At 38.9% G+C, this 19,784-nt stretch overlaps 1 protein-coding gene across 1 annotated transcript; it reads left to right on the top strand.

Annotated features, from left to right (window-relative positions):
- The first annotated feature begins 470 nt into the window (after positions 1-470).
- On the top strand, positions 471-18,696 carry LOC110497317 (polyunsaturated fatty acid lipoxygenase ALOX15B). The gene is made up of 15 exons (XM_090210245.1): positions 471-593; positions 6,235-6,388; positions 7,100-7,307; positions 7,429-7,510; positions 7,628-7,750; positions 8,503-8,603; positions 9,156-9,328; positions 11,244-11,387; positions 13,223-13,426; positions 14,752-14,835; positions 15,112-15,281; positions 15,423-15,544; positions 15,761-15,861; positions 16,081-16,251; positions 17,821-18,696. The coding sequence occupies exons 2-15, from the start codon at positions 6,242-6,244 to the stop codon at positions 17,998-18,000; spliced, it is 2,010 nt and encodes a 669-aa protein (XP_090066371.1). The 5' UTR covers positions 471-593; positions 6,235-6,241; the 3' UTR covers positions 18,001-18,696.
- The last annotated feature ends 1,088 nt before the right edge of the window (positions 18,697-19,784 follow it).

Here is a 19,784-nt window from a genome sequence, read left to right as displayed (position 1 = left end):
GGTGAGGCGGATTGCAGGAGAGTATGTTGAAGTTGAGGTTAAGAAAAATAAAAATAAATATATGAGAAGAAAAAATACATAAAAAGATATATACAGACAAGACGAGGACAAAAGACATCTGACTGCTACGCCATCTTGGATACTATGTGATGCCATAGATGTGGTATTACAGCATATTTTCAACGCTGTGTTGCTCTTTGTTATGTTGAAGAAACAAGTTTCTCCCTTACCTACATCAGGGCATGTATCAGATGGTACCTAGATAAGAACCTGTATCAGATGGTACCTAGATAAGAACCTGTATCAGATGATACGTAGATAAGAACCTGTATCAGATGATACGTACAGTAGATAAGAACCTGTATCAGATGATACCTAGATAAGAACCTGTATCAGATGATACCTAGATAAGAACCTGTATCAGATGATACCTAGATAAGAACCTGTATCAGATGATACCTAGATAAAAAAGATATGTACATTTGGTTCTACACACACCTCCAGCCAGGTATAAAACAAGCAGTATGGAAGGTGATCATTACATGCATGTTAAGGCACAGTTAACAGGGTACTACAAACTATCAACCAATCAGGTAAGGGAACTCTGAATGTTTTATTTTTGATAATATGGGAGACATTTTCATCAAGCAAAAGAGCACAGATGTGTGCAGAAAATACAGTTAAACTTGATGTGCAGCGTGATTTCATGTTTTGTTTTCTTCAACTATGTGTAGAATGAGGAGGCTATTATTTAACCAGAGATCAGTGTACTGAGCCATGAATGCAATGCACACAATGCAATGGGTATTTTGGATAATATGCACACAATGCAATGGGTATTTTGGATAATATGCACACAATGCAATGGGTATTTTGGATAATATGCACACAATGCAATGTGTATTTTGGATAATATGCACACAATGCAATGGGTATTTTGGATAATATGCACACAATGCAATGTGTATTTTGGATAATATGCACACAATGCAATGGGTATTTTGGATAATATGCACACAATGCAATGGGTATTTTGGATAATATGCACACAATGTAATGGGTATTTTGGATAATATGCACACAATGCAATTGGTATTTTGGATAATATGCACACAATGCAATGGGTATTTTGGATAATATGCACACAATACAATGGGTATTTTGGATAATATGCACACAATGCAATGGGTATTTTGGATAATATGCACACAATGCAATGGGTATTTTGGATAATATGCACACAATGCAATGTGTATTTTGGATAATATGCACACAATGCAATGGGTATTTTGGATAATATGCACACAATGCAATTGGTATTTTGGATAATATGCACACAATACAATGGGTATTTTGGATAATATGCACACAATGCAATGGGTATTTTGGATAATATGCACACAATGCAATGGGTATTTTGGATAATATGCACACAATGCAATGGGTATTTTGGATAATATGCACACAATGCAATGTGTATTTTGGATAATATGCACACAATACAATGGGTATTTTGGATAATATGCACACAATGCAATGTGTATTTTGGATAATATGCACACAATGCAATGGGTATTTTGGATAATATGCACACAATGCAATGGGTATTTTGGATAATATGCACACAATGCAATGGGTATTTTGGATAATATGCACACAATGCAATGGGTATTTTGGATAATATGCACACAATGCAATGGGTATTTTGGATAATATGCACACAATGCAATGGGTATTTTGGATAATATGCGCACAATGCAATGGGTATTTTGGATAATATGCACACAATGCAATGGGTATTTTGGATAATATGCACACAATGCAATGTGTATTTTGGATAATATGCACACAATGCAATGGGTATTTTGGATAATATGCACACAATGCAATGTGTATTTTGGATAATATGCACACAATACAATGGGTATTTTGGATAATATGCACACAATGCAATGGGTATTTTGGATAATATGCACACAATGTAATGGGTATTTTGGATAATATGCACACAATGCAATTGGTATTTTGGATAATATGCACACAATGCAATGGGTATTTTGGATAATATGCACACAATACAATGGGTATTTTGTATAATATGCACACAATGCAATGGGTATTTTGGATAATATGCACACAATGCAATGGGTATTTTGGATAATATGCACACAATGCAATGTGTATTTTGGATAATATGCACACAATGCAATGGGTATTTTGGATAATATGCACACAATGCAATGTGTATTTTGGATAATATGCACACAATGCAATGGGTATTTTGGATAATATGCACACAATGCAATGGGTATTTTGGATAATATGCACACAATACAATGGGTATTTTGGATAATATGCACACAATGCAATGGGTATTTTGGATAATATGCACACAATACAATGGGTATTTTGGATAATATAAACACAATGCAATGGGTATTTTGGATAATATGCACACAATGCAATGGGTATTTTGGATAATATGCACACAATGCAATGGGTATTTTGGATAATATGCACACAATGCAATGGGTATTTTGGATAATATGCACACAATACAATGGGTATTTTGGATAATATGCACACAATGCAATGGGTATTTTGGATAATATGCACACAATGCAATGTGTATTTTGGATAATATGCACACAATACAATGGGTATTTTGGATAATATGCACACAATGCAATGGGTATTTTGGATAATATGCACACAATGCAATGTGTATTTTGGATAATATGCACACAATGCAATGGGTATTTTGGATAATATGCACACAATGCAATGGGTATTTTGGATAATATGCACACAATGCAATGGGTATTTTGGATAATATGCACACAATGCAATGGGTATTTTGGATAATATGCACACAATGCAATGGGTATTTTGGATAATATGCACACAATGCAATGGGTATTTTGGATAATATGCACACAATGCAATGGGTATTTTGGATAATATGCGCACAATGCAATGGGTATTTTGGATAATATGCACACAATGCAATGGGTATTTTGGATAATATGCACACAATGCAATGTGTATTTTGGATAATATGCACACAATGCAATGGGTATTTTGGATAATATGCACACAATGCAATGTGTATTTTGGATAATATGCACACAATACAATGGGTATTTTGGATAATATGCACACAATGCAATGGGTATTTTGGATAATATGCACACAATGTAATGGGTATTTTGGATAATATGCACACAATGCAATTGGTATTTTGGATAATATGCACACAATGCAATGGGTATTTTGGATAATATGCACACAATACAATGGGTATTTTGTATAATATGCACACAATGCAATGGGTATTTTGGATAATATGCACACAATGCAATGGGTATTTTGGATAATATGCACACAATGCAATGTGTATTTTGGATAATATGCACACAATGCAATGGGTATTTTGGATAATATGCACACAATGCAATGTGTATTTTGGATAATATGCACACAATGCAATGGGTATTTTGGATAATATGCACACAATGCAATGGGTATTTTGGATAATATGCACACAATACAATGGGTATTTTGGATAATATGCACACAATGCAATGGGTATTTTGGATAATATGCACACAATACAATGGGTATTTTGGATAATATAAACACAATGCAATGGGTATTTTGGATAATATGCACACAATGCAATGGGTATTTTGGATAATATGCACACAATGCAATGGGTATTTTGGATAATATGCACACAATGCAATGGGTATTTTGGATAATATGCACACAATACAATGGGTATTTTGGATAATATGCACACAATGCAATGGGTATTTTGGATAATATGCACACAATGCAATGTGTATTTTGGATAATATGCACACAATACAATGGGTATTTTGGATAATATGCACACAATGCAATGGGTATTTTGGATAATATGCACACAATGCAATCTGTATTTTGGATAATATGCACACAATGCAATGGGTATTTTGGATAATATGCACACAATACAATGGGTATTTTGGATAATATGCACACAATGCAATGGGTATTTTGGATAATATGCACACAATGCAATGGGTATTTTGGATAATATGCACACAATGCAATGTGTATTTTGGATAATATGCACACAATGCAATGGGTATTTTGGATAATATGCACACAATGTAATGGGTATTTTGGATAATATGCACACAATGCAATGGGTATTTTGGATAATATGCACACAATACAATGGGTATTTTGGATAATATGCACACAATACAATGGGTATTTTGGATAATATGCACACAATGCAATGGGTATTTTGGATAATATGCACACAATACAATGGGTATTTTGGATAATATGCACACAATGCAATGGGTATTTTGGATAATATGCACACAATACAATGGGTATTTTGGATAATATGCACACAATGCAATGGGTATTTTGGATAATATGCACACAATACAATGGGTATTTTGGATAATATGCACACAATACAATGGGTATTTTGGATAATATGCACACAATACAATGGGTATTTTGGATAATATGCACACAATACAATGGGTATTTTGGATAATATGCACACAATGCAATGGGTATTTTGGATAATATGCACACAATGCAATGGGTATTTTGGATAATATGCACACAATGCAATGGGTATTTTTGATAATATGCACACAATACAATGGGTATTTTGGATAATATGCACACAATACAATGGGTATTTTGGATAATATGCACACAATGCAATGGGTATTTTGGATAATATGCACACAATACAATGGGTATTTTGGATAATATGCACACAATGTAATGGGTATTTTGGATAATATGCACACAATGCAATGGGTATTTTGGATAATATGCACACAATACAATGGGTATTTTGGATAATATGCACACAATGCAATGGGTATTTTGGATAATATGCACACAATACAATGGGTATTTTGGATAATATGCACACAATGCAATGGGTATTTTGGATAATATGCACACAATGCAATGGGTATTTTGGATAATATGCACACAATGCAATGGGTATTTTGGATAATATGCACACAATGCAATGGGTATTTTGGATAATATGCACACAATGCAATGGGTATTTTGGATAATATGCACACAATGCAATGGGTATTTTGGATAATATGCACACAATGCAATGGGTATTTTGGATAATATGCACACAATGCAATGGGTATTTTGGATAATATGCACACAATGCAATGGGTATTTTGGATAATATGCACACAATGCAATGGGTATTTTGGATAATATGCACACAATGCAATGGGTATTTTGGATAATATGCACACAATACAATGGGTATTTTGGATAATATGCACACAATGCAATGGGTATTTTGGATAATATGCACACAATGCAATGGGTATTTTGGATAATATGCACACAATGCAATGGGTATTTTGGATAATATGCACACAATGCAATGGGTATTTTGGATAATATGCACACAATACAATGGGTATTTTGGATAATATGCACACAATGCAATGGGTATTTTGGATAATATGCACACAATGCAATGGGTATTTTGGATAATATGCACACAATGCAATGGGTATTTTGGATAATATGCACACAATGTAATGGGTATTTTGGATAATATGCACACAATGTAATGGGTATTTTGGATAATATGCACACAATACAATGGGTATTTTGGATAATATGCACACAATACAATGGGTATTTTGGATAATATGCACACAATGCAATGGGTATTTTGGATAATATGCACACAATGCAATGGGTATTTTGGATAATATGCACACAATGCAATGGGTATTTTGGATAATATGCACACAATGCAATGGGTATTTTGGATAATATGCACACAATGTAATGGGTATTTTGGATAATATGCACACAATGCAATGGGTATTTTGGATAATATGCACACAATGCAATGGGTATTTTGGATAATATGCACATTGAATAAGCATATTTCTCCTGTCTATGGTTCATTTGCTCACTGTCATTTGCTCACTGTCATTTGCTCGTGCAAAATGTCCCCCTACATGCTGTGTGTATGCAATAACTGTGGCTTTGCAAGTTTGTTATCCTAGCAAGAATACCCTAAAAAAAATGATTTTGTTATTAAAACAGATATCATGCAAGTCTTAATATTTGCAGAAATGTTTGCACTGTCTACATTGAATGAACTGTTGTTTGCTGTGCAGTCTCAGTGTGTGCAGATAAGCCTATCGTAATGTTTTTCAGAGTCAAAATGCCAAAATACAAGGTGACTGTGTACACACACAACATCGCAACTGGCACCACGATGAACAACATCTTCATCAAGCTGGTTGGCGAAAAAGGAGAGAGTAAGCGCACGTGGCTCACTAGCTTGAAGGGACTCTTCTATCAAGACACAGTAAGTCAGTGCTCCTATCAGTACTAAGAGATATTTATCTTTAAATCTAGAATCATTAATTGAAACAATAACAAAGAGGCACCCCGCCTCTGTTTTGGTAAAAAGCTGAGGGATGGGCTTGTAGAAATGTCACCATTCTCAAACTCATAGAAGAATGTGTACTTTTAACCATGTTTTGTGGCTATAGCTTGGTGTTTGTTCACATTTACATTGTTTACAAACATTGGTGTAAAACAAGCTTATATTTTGGGTTCTGATTGGGTACGACAGTTGAACTAAGCAATTATAAATTACATTCTTCAAGAATCTATGGGTATATATAATTAAAAATTATAAAAATGGATGTAGCAACAAATGATTCTAGCTTCAATAAGACTTACCATTTGCATTTTTCAAATACTGTACTCAAAACACACCCAAAAGAACCCAATATGTTCATTAACATATAGTGTATATGACATGAAGACTTTGTTGCCTGTATGTTGGACACTTAAGTAATAATACTGGTAGTACAGGATTAGTTATATTTGCCTTTGTTACTTGCTTTCTCACACAGTCCAGATTCCGCTCTCTCTCGCTCTCTCATCTTCTCTCTCTGCCCTTCCCTTTATCTCTCTCTCACTCACTCCCTCCCTCCATCCATCTCATTCTCTCATTCCCTCCATCTATCTCTCACTTCCTCCATCTCTCTCTCCCCTGCTCTCTCTGCAGGGGTCTCGTGAATTCGACGTGGTGTGCCCCTTTTCACTCGGCAAGCTGGTGCTGATAGAGCTGGACAAACAGCCCCTCCCACTCTTCCCCCTGGATGCCTGGTTCCCATCCAAGGTTGTCGTGACGACGCCAGAGAGAGGCACATGCCAGTTCCCTATCTACTGTTGGATTCTGGACAAGGAGGTGCACCTGTTCAGAGAGGGCACAGGTCAGCACGGTGTGACGTTATGAAACAACATCACATGCAAACATGTTAGAATGAGTAATGCATGGGGAAAAAATTGATACTTGCAGCCATTGTGATTTATTTTATTTTTTATATTTTTCAGCTAAAAGGCTCTGTGATGAAACTAATCATCTTGCCAGGTACAGCAGGGAACTGGAGATGAAGACGAGAACTGAGCTGTACTGGTAGGTGCTGTGGTCTTTCGTCCTAGCTGCCCAGTCTGTCCATTATATCTGACCAACCTCCATATATTTCCTGCTCCTCCTCTTTCTCCTGCTCCTCCTGCTCCTCCTCCTACTTAGCTGGGATACCTACAAGGAGGGTTTCCCCGGCAGCATGAAGGCAGACAACCCTCTGGATCTTCCCAGCGAGATCCAATTCTCGTTCACCAAGGCCACCCAGTTCCTCTTCACCGCCGCCACCGGGTGAGTTCCTCACCTAAGCCAAATGTATACCCGACTTGAGTACACAACACGAGAATGCAATGTGCTACTCATAATGGCTTCCCTATGTGGTTATGTGGTAAGTTACAGAATGAGGAATCGGCGTGCTCAACTCGAAGGTCTGTAGTAACTAAAAGTTGTTGGGTGCCGGGTTCAAAAGGCATGCACTGGGGGGGGACCCCAAAACCCTCATTCATTAAAATATTCTCTACATTTTAATGTATTTTTAGGCACTAGAAGTTGTGAAAAATAGTAGAATAATGTATGTGAATAATGAATGTAAATTATGATTGTGAAAAAAGATCCGACAATGTTTCATCAATTATAACTATGTGTGAATGCCTTATTTTTCTCCAAACGCTGATGAAGGCTATCGCCCAAATGTGTCTGATTGCTCTGCCCTCTCCTGCTGATAATTACATTAAAACTTGAGAATAGTTCAGTGCGGATTTGAGCTTTTTTCCTTTGTCCAGTACGTGGTGAGTTTAACATTTTGGGTTGTACACACTTGCATATTTTTACGACTATGCAGGACAGCCATTTTTGCGTAGCTAATTGCGTTGCATACGTCGGGCATAATTCATCCTCTAAGGACAGTTCAAATAGTACTTCCTGCAGCCGATCATTAATACTCTTCTAAAGTATTCCATTCATTTATATTGTTGAGTTGTACATTTGCTTTGTGAAACTCTATTGGCTCAGCTTGACATAGTTCATTGTCTCCCATTCTGTAGGATCACTGAGCTGAAACTAATGGGGTATTCTGACAGCAAGAAGAGCTGGAAAAACATTGATGAAATCAGCAATGTCTGCCTCAATAGAACTGTCATCTCAGGTGAGTGCATTTCATAGCTGCTTTTGCAATATTAACTCCAGGGGCCTGTTTATTAGGTGTTAAATGTTTTGAAACAAAGAGAAAGGGGAAGTAATACTACTTGAATATGTCCAATAAAAATATACATTCAGTACCAGTCAAAAGATTGGACACACCTACTCATTCAAGTTTTTTTTCTTCATTTTCACTATTTTCTACATTTGAGAATAATAGTGAAGACGTTAAAACTATGAAATAACACATATGGAATCATGTAGTAACCAAAAAAGTGTTAAACAAATATTTTATATTTGAGATTCTTCAAAGTAGCAACCCTTTGGCTTGATGACAGCTTTGCACACTCTTGGCATTCTCTCGACCAGCTTCAAACTTTTGACTGGTACTCTATATACTGAAAACGACCCTGGTTTACTAGGCATCATCTGGAAGAAAACAGACTGAAACAGGGAGGGAATACCTGTCCAATAAGAAACGATTGATTTTATTTTCTGTTGCAAAAGGTTTTACTACGGTGTGCACTAATTAATACGACCCAGAATTTCCTCCTTCCAGACTACGCACAGGAGCACTGGAAGGAAGACGAGTTTTTCGGGTACCAGTATCTGAACGGCTGCAACCCCATGTTGATCCGTCGCTGCTCGGAGTTGCCGGCAAATTTCCCCGTCACAGGAGACATGGTCAAGCCCTCTCTTCGTGGATCGTCCAGCCTCCTAAAGGAATTGCAGGTACTGTACAGTATGTCAAAATGGGACTCTTTGTTAAAAGTTGCCTAAATTATTGCAGTACCACTTCTACCAAGGGTGGCGCTGGACTAGGGGCAGTCCTCTTGGACCAAGGTGAATATCTTAGATATTCACAATTATCAATGGAAGTCAATGGAGATCCTTTTGTTGGATGTCTAGACGTCCACTTTCTTGGACCATGTACCAGATTCCTTTTTGGACCTACAGATGACTTTTGTGGAGGTCCATCCAGTACGTTTCTCAATAGCTAGGTTTCCATCCAATTGGCGATAGATTTTCATGCAAATATTCTCAATTCCGCATAAACAAATGTGCACATTTCCCCACGATAGATGTTTCCATCAAATTGACCTGTTGCGGAAAAAAGTCTGTGTGATGACGTAGTGTACATAAAAATAACCTTTATGGTTCTCATGTACCCAAACATAAAAATACCCTTTATGGTTCCCATGTACCCAAACATAAAAATAAAATAAAAACTCTGATTGCTTTGTCACAATTATTTTTCTGTTAAATAGCGAATGTGCCCACTCTGGTCTTGGCTTGTGCACTCTAGCCAACAGCTGGCAGATACAGTGCAGGTATAGCCTTCATTATGATATTATTATTATTATATGGACAAAAAAAATATAATTTTATTTATCAATGGCAGTCAAGCATCGGTAATCATGTCACCAGAAAATGACCCTAGATATGTATTGGAAAGGACCATCAAGTTCATCACTGTGCACTTTCACCACCCTGTAAAGTTCATCATGACTTATTTCATCTAATAAACTGTATGTTTTCCTGAGTCGTAGTGAGAGGACCACACAACATGTGACTCAAGTTTACTTAGATATGATGGTTATTATATCAATTTTTGCACATAAAAGTGCCATTCCACCACCATTTCTCGCATAATACATTTTACAGACACAAAAATATCCCACCTTGTCTAGCATATTTTGTTTTGTTGACATGCTGAGGGTTTACAGACAAACGTTCTGTTTCCTTCAGGCCTGTCGTGACATTTTCTATCTGACATGTACTTCAAAAATGTTGGATGAAACCTGGTCACTGAAAAAATTAAAAACATCAAATCAAAATCAAATCAAATTTATTTTATATAGCCCTTCGTACATCAGCTGATATCTCAAAGAGCTGTACAGAAACCCAGCCTAAAACCCCAAACAGCAAGCAGGTGCAGGTGTAGAAGCACGGTGTATAGGAAAAACTCCCTAGAAAGGACAAAACCTAGGAAGAAACCTAGAGAGGAACCAGGCTATGTGGGGTGGCCAGTCCTCTTCTGGCTGTGCCGGGTGGAGATTATAACAGAACATGGCCAAGATGTTCAAATGTTCATAAATGACCAGCATGGTCAAATAATAATAAGGCAGAACAGTTGAAACTGGAGCAGCAGCACGGCCAGGTGGACTGGGGACAGAAAGGAGTCATCATGTCAGGTAGTCCTGGGGCATGGTCCTAGGGCTCAGGTCCTCCGAGAGAGAGAAAGAAAGAGAGAAAGAGAGAATTAGAGAAAGCACACTTAAATTCACACAGGACACCGAATAGGACAGGAGAAGTACTCCAGATATAACAAACTGACCCTAGCCCCCCGACACAAACTACTGCAGCATAAATACTGGAGGCTGAGACCAGCTTGGAGGCTGAGACCAGTATTACTTTCTTTTATGTTTTTGTGGGGGGATGGGAACCCTAAAGTCAAAGAAAGTAATCGCAAAAATAACTTTATTGGATGTTTTTTGGGATAATCCTAGTAAAACACAGAGCTACAATATCTGTCCCATTCCAAAATACCAAGAAAGTGAACCATAATCCTAACCTGTTGCATTTTTGCATTCTATCCTACAGTAACTTTTGGATTTATTCTCCCATGTCATCCAATCCCAAACAGAGCGGCAACATATTCCTGCTTGACTACAAGAACCTGGATGGATTAAAGGCAAATGTGATCAATACGAAAAAACAGTACATGGTGGCTCCTCTGGTTCTGCTCTACAGAACCCCTGATGACAAGCTGGTTCCCATCGCCATCCAGGTAAGGTTGCCCTAACTAACTTTGAAGTGAAGAATACAGTCACGGAGACCATTACAAGTGAGAGAGTCTGTAAACCCATCATGTTTCAATCTCCTTTAGAGAGCCCACTTACCCATGGAGGCTGGTGGAGATAGAAATGGAGAGTACGGGCTCATTACTACCGCTCCCTTCTTTATGTTCCAAACATTACAACTAGCCCGTCCTTCCCATGTTTCCCTCCACCAGCCTCCACTGTATCTGACAGCGCCCAAAGAAAATATGTTTGATATTGGGTTGTGGTTTGCTCAAGGCTCTTTTTGAGTGAGAGTGTCATTCCAGTTTATTTTTGTTTTATTGTGTCATTACATGTTAAATATGACTATAGCTAGTGAGTGTCTTGTGAAATACATAAGGGAAATCAACGACTATGTGTTCTCTGGAAAATAATTAATAATGAGGTGTGTTCCACAACGCGCTAGCAGAGTGGAACTAACCTTCCACAGAGTTACATTACTTTCCAGAGTACGCATAGAGCCCCTGTCACGCCCTGACTGTAGATTGCTTTGTATGTTTCTATTTCTAGTTTGGTTAGGGTGTGATGTGGGTGGGTATTCTATGTTGTATGTCTAGGTGTTGTGTTTCTATGTTTAGGCCTGGTATGGTCCTTTATTCGCTTGTTTTCTGTGTTCAGTGGAATAAATATGATGAACACTTACCACGCTGCATATTGGTCCGATATTTCTTACTCCTCCTCAGAAGAGGAAGATGACAACCGTTACAGCCCCGAGTTGATTATCCCTATTATATCATGGCTATAATTTAGCACATTTACTGCTAGAAATGTGTTCCTTTCAGGGATAAAAGAGTTCAACATCCACTGAAATAGCTAGCAAGTTTACTAGATAGCGACACTAGTTGCCTGGGTAACCAAAAATACTTGCTAGTTTAGCTAACCAAACCATCAGTCCTAGCTTCCTATTATAAATTTGAATTCAACAATGCCACTAAAATTAGCCTAAAGCCATGTGCGCATTGTTGAGCTTATAATATGAATTTTTTAAAATGTAAACAAATGTATCAACATTTTAAGCTAAACGGTCTGATCTGTTGCTTCAGCCTATTACATATTTACATTATTCATGTGCAGTGGTTGTATGCATTTTGAATCTGTAGAACCGTAGACATATTTTGTATCATCCCAGTGATGACAGGAAGCCCTTAATTATAAAGACATAACAAGTAGGCTATTTGGTTGTAATTGTAATGTTGCAACATTTTATAGACTATCAAGGGTGTCCAACTGTCCTCCAGGAGAGCCTTAAAGGGGCAGTGTTGTATTTTGAGACTGATTGAATATGCGAAGAAGCCAATAGACAGAGTGTAGCCTCCATGTTTGTCTGATTCTCTATGGTTAAAAAAAATCTAGTAATGCATTTAATTTTGTAAAGTGGTTCCTTGCATCATATAATGATGTACAAATGGTGTTACAGACCATTTTTTTGTGTCTTGAGCTTTTGGTAAAAATGTTTCCTACTTGTCCTAAGGACAAGTGGCTAAAAAAGTAAATGTCAAGCCCTAAACCAAAAAGATTTGTAACGATAGCAGAACCCTTTTTGGTGCTATGTAGAACCATTTTTATAGTTATTTATAGAACTTTAGGAAAAGGGTTCTTTATAGCACCATAAACGTTTCATTTATAACCTTAAGTTCATGGTTATTTACAGAACCTTCAAAAAAGGGTTCTATGTTGCACCAAAAAGGAATCCGCTAATGTTATTATTTGTATTTTTCCATTAAACAGGGATAATGTTGCTGGTAGCCATCTATGAGGTACCTAACACTCTCTCTCTCCACAGCTGAAGCAGAAGCCTGCAAAAGACAACCCCATCTTCCTTCCTACTGACTCTGAGTATGACTGGCTCCTGGCCAAGATCTTTGTGAGGAGCGCTGACTTTCAAGAGCACCAGCTCAACGTCCACCTGCTGCGCACTCACCTCCTGGCTGAGGTGTTCGCTGTAGCACTGCTGCGCAACATGCCCATGGTGCACCCCCTCTACAAGGTACATAACACAGTACAGCATAGCATAACATAGCATAAACCCAGGAGGTTGGTGGAACCCTAATTGGGGAGGACGGGCAAGTGGTAATGGCTGGAGTGGAATGTTATCAAACACATGGCTTCCATTCACTCCATTCCAGCCTTTACTGTGAGCCGTCCTCCCCCCAGCAGCCTCCACTGAGCATAACATAACATAGCATTGCATAACATAATATAGCATAGCATAATATAGCATAACATATCATAGCATAACATAATATAGCACAGCATAGCATAATATAATATAGCTTAGCATAACATATCATTGAATAGCATAACATCATATAGCATACAACAAGATAATATATTATAGCATAACAGAATATAGCATAGCATAGCATAACATAACATAATATAGCATAGCATAGCATATTATTATGTCCAGTTGAAAAGTATAGTGCTCCGAGGATCAAATAAAATAAAATGTTATTTGTCACATGCACCGAATGCACCGAATATAACAGCTTTAGACCATACCGTGAAATGCTTACCTATCAACAATGCAGTTAAGTAAATAGAATTAAGAAAATATTGACTAAATAAACTAAAGTACAAAAAAATAAACACAATAAAATAACAATAACGAGGCTATATACAGGCGGTACCGGTACCGAGTCAATGTGCGTGGGTACAGGTTACTCGAAGTAATTGAAGAATTTGTACATGTAGGCAGTGGTAAAGTGAGGGGTGGGATCAATATAAATAGTCCGGGTGGCCATTTAATTGATCGTTCAGCAATCTTATGGCTTGTGGGTAGTAGCTGTTAATGAGCCTTTTGGACCTAGACCTGGAGCTCCGGTACTGCTTGCCGTGCGGTAGCAGAGAGAGCAGTCTATGACTTGGGTGACTCAAGTCTTTGACAAATTTTGGGGCCTTCCTCTGACACCGCCTAGTATAGAGGTACTGAATGGCAGGAAGCTTGGCCCCAGTGATGTACTGGCCCGTACACACTACCCTCTGTAGCGCCTTACAGTTGGATGCTGAGCAGTTGCCATACCAGGCGGTGATGCAACCGGTCAGGATCCTCTCGATAGTGCAGCTGTAGAACTTTTTAATGATCTGAGGACCCATGGCAAATCTCTTCGGTCTCCTGTGGGGGAATAGGCATTGTCGTGCCCTCTTCCCGACTGTCTTGGTGTGTTTGCACCATGACAGAGGATAATGACACATGAAAGTATAATACATTTCTTTCTAATGTGGTCCTCCAGACAGTCTTTACTAAAGCCAGTTTCTCTCTTGGGATTGTTAACCATCCATCCTTCTCTCCACCCTGGTTTACTGCTTTAGCTTCTGATTCCACACACCCGCTACTCCCTCCAGATCAACCTCTTGGCCCGGGCATTTCTAATAGCTGATGGAGTTTTCACTCAGGTAGGCTACTGAGTGGACTGTTTCCATAGAAGTGTGTGGTGTCCATATTAGGAATCACACATCCATGGAAGTTGTGTCAGAGTCAGCGTACATGCGGTTGTATGTCTTGTAGTGAACCTACAGCACCCCCAAGTATTGTCATTTGGCCCTCCTGGTCAACATACTTGCTGGTAGGTTCACTATCTCTCATAGAACCAGTGTAATATTGCAGCTTAGTTAAAGTACATTATAATGTTACAGAATTATGTAATCAAATAACTTTAAGTGACGTTGTAGTTTGCTGCTTCGGGCGGAGAGGCGATGAATGAGATCCTGAGGAGATCTGTGGCCTCATTGACCTACAGCTCCCTCTGTATGCCGGAAGACATCACTGCACGAGGTCTGGAGTCAGTCCCCAACAACTACTACAGGGATGATGGACTCAGGCTGTGGGACATCATCCACAGGTAGGCTACGACAGAGCAGTAGAGCAGACCTACATGGTGGTAGTACAGTATCATCCGCTGGTAGAATCTACAGTGAAAGCATAGCTCTACATAGATATGATATCTTCTTCCTTCGTTCTTCCGTTGTCGCCTTCCGTATAGGTTTGTAGAGGGAGTGATTGGTTTCTATTACAAGAGTGACTCAGAGGTCCGGGAAGACCAGGAACTACAGAACTGGATCAAGGATATCTTTGACCATGGCTTCCTGGCCCAAGAATGCACAGGTGACGATGTACAGGGTAATAGTGGTGTGTGTTGTAATGACGTATGGTGAAATGTCTTGTTTTTGCCAATATGTTTTTTGGTTTCTGGTCCATAACTTCCCCGGCATAACTCACATCTTCCATGGACGTGACTGTCCTATAGTAACAGTCCACCCAGCTCCCCTGCCATAACTCCATTCATCACACACCTCTCTCGGTTCTTATCTTTCTGTCCAGGAATCCCTCAGTTTTTCTCTACTGTGCCAGAGGTCGTCAAGTTCGTCACCATGGTGATCTTCACCTGCTCAGGCCAGCATTCTGCTGTCAACTCTGGACAGGTGGGTGTAACGTAGCCCATACTTTTTTTTCAAGTATGTTATTAATCTAAATCTAAGCACTACTGACGTTTTCTGCCTCCTCTACCATTTAGGAAGAGACGTATTTGTAAAAATGTTGCAAGGTTTTTTCTGTAATTCCTTGCCACTATCATATCATAATTTTAGAATAGCAGCATATTGGATGTCAGTAATAATCAGTCATTGTTCTTCATGTTACAGTATGACTATGGTGGCTGGATGCCCAACACCCCCATCTCCCTGCAACAGCCACCTCCCACCACTAAGGGGCAGTCTACTGAGAGTACCATGCTGAAGACCTTCCCCGATGTCGGCACAACAGCACAGGGCATGTCCACTATGTGGCTCCTTAGCAAGCAATCCAGTGACTTTGTGAGTCTGCCATCTTTCATGAACTACTATCAATATCATCTAGGCCCAAAATACTATATTTAGCTACAAAATATCCTATTTACGTTGTCGTATCTCTGGCATCATTAGACTGAAGATTTATTTATCAAATAACGCTGTAATTATTATTACGCGATTAAACTGATTAATCATGTAACTGTAATTAACTAGGAAGTCGGGGCACCAAGGAAAATATTCAGATTACAAAGTTATAATTTTCCCAATTCAACTTTTCAGATATTTTAATATCTGATCAATTAGTCTTCTTAATTAATGAACTATTTAATTTACCTCACGTTAGTCTCATTCCAAACATCGTAAATGGTTGGTTATCTGCACAAACCCAGTCTTCACTATGAGTCATCCATACCTCAATTGTTTTAAATAATTCATTTACTAACTAAGTAATTCACAGAAATGCATAAACAAACAGTAGATAGTTACAAGGATATGATAACGGAGTTACCCTAGTGGGATAAACCGGCATCGCGGCTTGGTGTACAAAAGGAAAGTGGGGGTCGACTGAGATAAGACAACACACAGTTGATAATTATAACAATTGAAATGCTAATCCTTTGCACATGAACGCTCACTCATTCAGGAACAATTGCAATCCATACATATATTTACGCTCAGTGTGTCATCAGGGTCTCTGTTGAAAAGTTTGTTTCTGTTGGAGAGTCTGGCCGCCCTCTCTGTCATGGTTAGAATGGATAGTTCAGAGTGACATTCATTCATGTTGTTATGGATAGATGTTTCGGCGGTTGTCGGTCTTCGCGTTCAATGATACCGAATTCCTAGCTGCAGACTAGTAATTAATATCAAAGACTTGTTCTTATTCTGTCGGTATTGATAGTCTAAGAGTTTAACCACGTGGGATGGTTAAAAGATTCAGCAGTCTGGTCTCAAACCTTGGCCCTCTCTATTTATCGAGGTAAGCTGTTCTGCAACCTTTGTCCTCTCGTAATTGAGAGAAACATGGTCTGTTGAGAAATTCTCAAGGTGGGGCTTTTACTTGGAAGAGCAGAAAAAGGCTGTCACATGACACCATCATCCTCACTCATTCATCTTATACAACAATTAGATGTAAACCTCATATCTGAGGTTATCATATACACAGCTTTATGGTAATAGCCCTTTATGGTATTGTCTCCCATGAGTTTCACAAAATTGTACCAAAAGGACCAGTTCGTAGCTGGATTCTTCGCCGATCTTTTATACCATCTCCAGGATATAAATCTTGTCCGGACCTCAAGTTCTGTGAGGAGGAAGAAATTCCTTTGTTCTCTTCTATGAAAACTTTACTCTCTCACTATACTGTGGCCATGAGGAGATAATCTCCTCCAGGAATTTATGACCTCTCTCTGACCAAAGCAGCCTGGGTGTAGAAGACAGGGGGGTAGGGGGATGGTGCATAGAAAAGGGCTGGTGCAGAGGGAGGGGTGCTCGCTGTACCCAAAGTGGGCAACATCATGACAACATGTGCTTTTTAATGTTAATGATTTAGTAACTAGCAATATTTTGCTAACTTCAATTATTCTCCATATGCAGGTGACCCTTGGCCAGTACCCAGAGGAGCACTTCAACGAGATTCCACCCTGCAGGATGATTCAGAAATTCCAGACGGATCTGAAGGTCTTCAGCGAGACCGTCAAGGCCAGGAACTCTGGACTACCAGTGCCATACACCTACATGGACCCTGCTTTGGTGGAGAACAGCGTGGCCATTTAGATAAGCCAAGGGCCTAGACCAGGGTCCAGTTCATTAGGCACTAATTGGAAGAAAACTGAGGACCTACCTGGACTTTTCCAGTTAGGTTTATTTTTGTTGTACTTTGTGCAGCTTTTTAAAATGTTTTCCATTGAGTGCCCTGATGAACATGACCCAATGATTCTGGAGGCATGCGCTAGTAAACATGCTTCAATCTATTAAATGTTTTATTGAGCATGATCATTTTTGGGGCTTCAATAAACAAATATCTTAATTCAATCAGATAAAGGGAAATCACACTGTGGGTTCAGTCAGAATGTTATCGCTGTATCAGAAGTGTTAACTGTGTTAAACCAACACACACCGCCACGTGGTGTCCCTCACAGGCAAAGAACTTGTTGATGTTATTACATTTGTATGTGTTAATGGATGTTAAGAAATACAGGGTCTTTCTGACGGATTCATTTCTGGTGCCATATAACTACGGACTACAGGGACTCCTGGTGAAAATGATCTCTCCTACTAAATGATGTGACACTGAAATGTTGATGAACAGTAAACAAGTGTCAGAATAATATGAGAGAACAATAGGTGTGACTCATTTACAATTAAAAGCTAATAATTTGTATCTCTAGTCTTCTTGTGATATTTGCCACATCTCATTTTGGTTGATGCCCTGTCTACCTCATGTATTAATTAAAAAATACATGTATAAAATGAAGTTATACTCTCATTTCCTGCTTGTTTTAAGTCACCTTTATCATCCTGACCCGAACCAAACTGGTTCCAACAATGTAACCAGGCCATCTCAGTACAGGCTGGCTCAGTTCGGCCCAGTACACAGCAAAAGTGTTGGGTCCCTAACACCATGGATGTTTCAAATTCTGACATAAATGACCACTTTGTTAGTGCTGATGCTGTTACACTTACTCAGTGTTAGGGAATGACATGTAGTGTTACAGTATTTTGGGGGGGGGGGGGGGGGGGGTTGTTTTAACACTGTAGGTTAAACCTCCCTGACCAAGGCCCTTCTCCCCCGATTGCTCAGTTTGGCTTTGCGGCCTGCTCGAGGAAGAGTCTAGGTGGTTCCAAACTTCTTCCATTTAAGAGTAATGGAGGCCACTGTGGTCTTGGGGACCTTCTATGCGACAGATATTTTTTGGTACCCTTCCCCAGATCTGTGCCTTGACACAATCATGTCTCGGAGCTCTACGGACAATTCCTTCGACCTCATGACTTGGTTTTTGCTCTGACATGCACTGTCAACTGTGGGACCTTTATATAGAAAGGTGTGTCTTTCCAAATCATGTTCAATCAATTGAATTTACCACAGGTGGACTCCAGTCAAGTTGTAGAAATCTCAAGGATTATCAATGGAAACAGGATGCACCCGAACTCAATTTCGAGTCTCGTAGCAAAGGGTCTGAATACTTATGCAAATAAGGAATTTCTCTTTTCACACACACACACACACACACACACACACACGCACAAAATTCTAAAAACCTGTTTTTGCGTCGTCACTATGGGAAATTGTGTCTAGGATCATGCGGATGTTGTTGTTTTTTAAATACATTTTTGAATAAGGCTGTAACGTAACAGAATGTGGATAAAGTCAAAGGGTCTGAATACTTCCAAATGCACTGTATATACAGATGTTCCAGAAAGAGATGCATGAGGTGACAGCCAGTTAAAAAAACAGGTGCTTGATATGTGATTGAGATAAGAAATGTATTCCTGTATTCCACAGTCATGTTTGTGAAGCCAGCATGTCCCTCACCATCTTATCAAGGAAGCAATAGTTT

The sequence above is a fragment of the Oncorhynchus mykiss genome, chromosome 19, assembly GCF_057628025.1.
Source record: "Oncorhynchus mykiss isolate SJ-2025 chromosome 19, ASM5762802v1, whole genome shotgun sequence".
NCBI classification, from domain to species: Eukaryota; Metazoa; Chordata; class Actinopteri; order Salmoniformes; family Salmonidae; genus Oncorhynchus; species Oncorhynchus mykiss.
This window is presented reverse-complemented; position numbering and strand designations above follow the sequence as displayed.

Excerpts from the sequence above, each read along its gene's own strand:
- LOC110497317 (XM_090210245.1), top strand. The coding sequence starts at position 6,242 with ATGCCAAAATACAAGGTGACTGTGTACACACACAACATCGCAACTGGC. Across the intron at positions 7,308-7,428 it reads CCTGTTCAGAGAGGGCACAG|CTAAAAGGCTCTGTGATGAA; the intron begins GTCAGCACGGTG and ends TATATTTTTCAG. Across the intron at positions 9,329-11,243 it reads GCCTCCTAAAGGAATTGCAG|AGCGGCAACATATTCCTGCT; the intron begins GTACTGTACAGT and ends AATCCCAAACAG.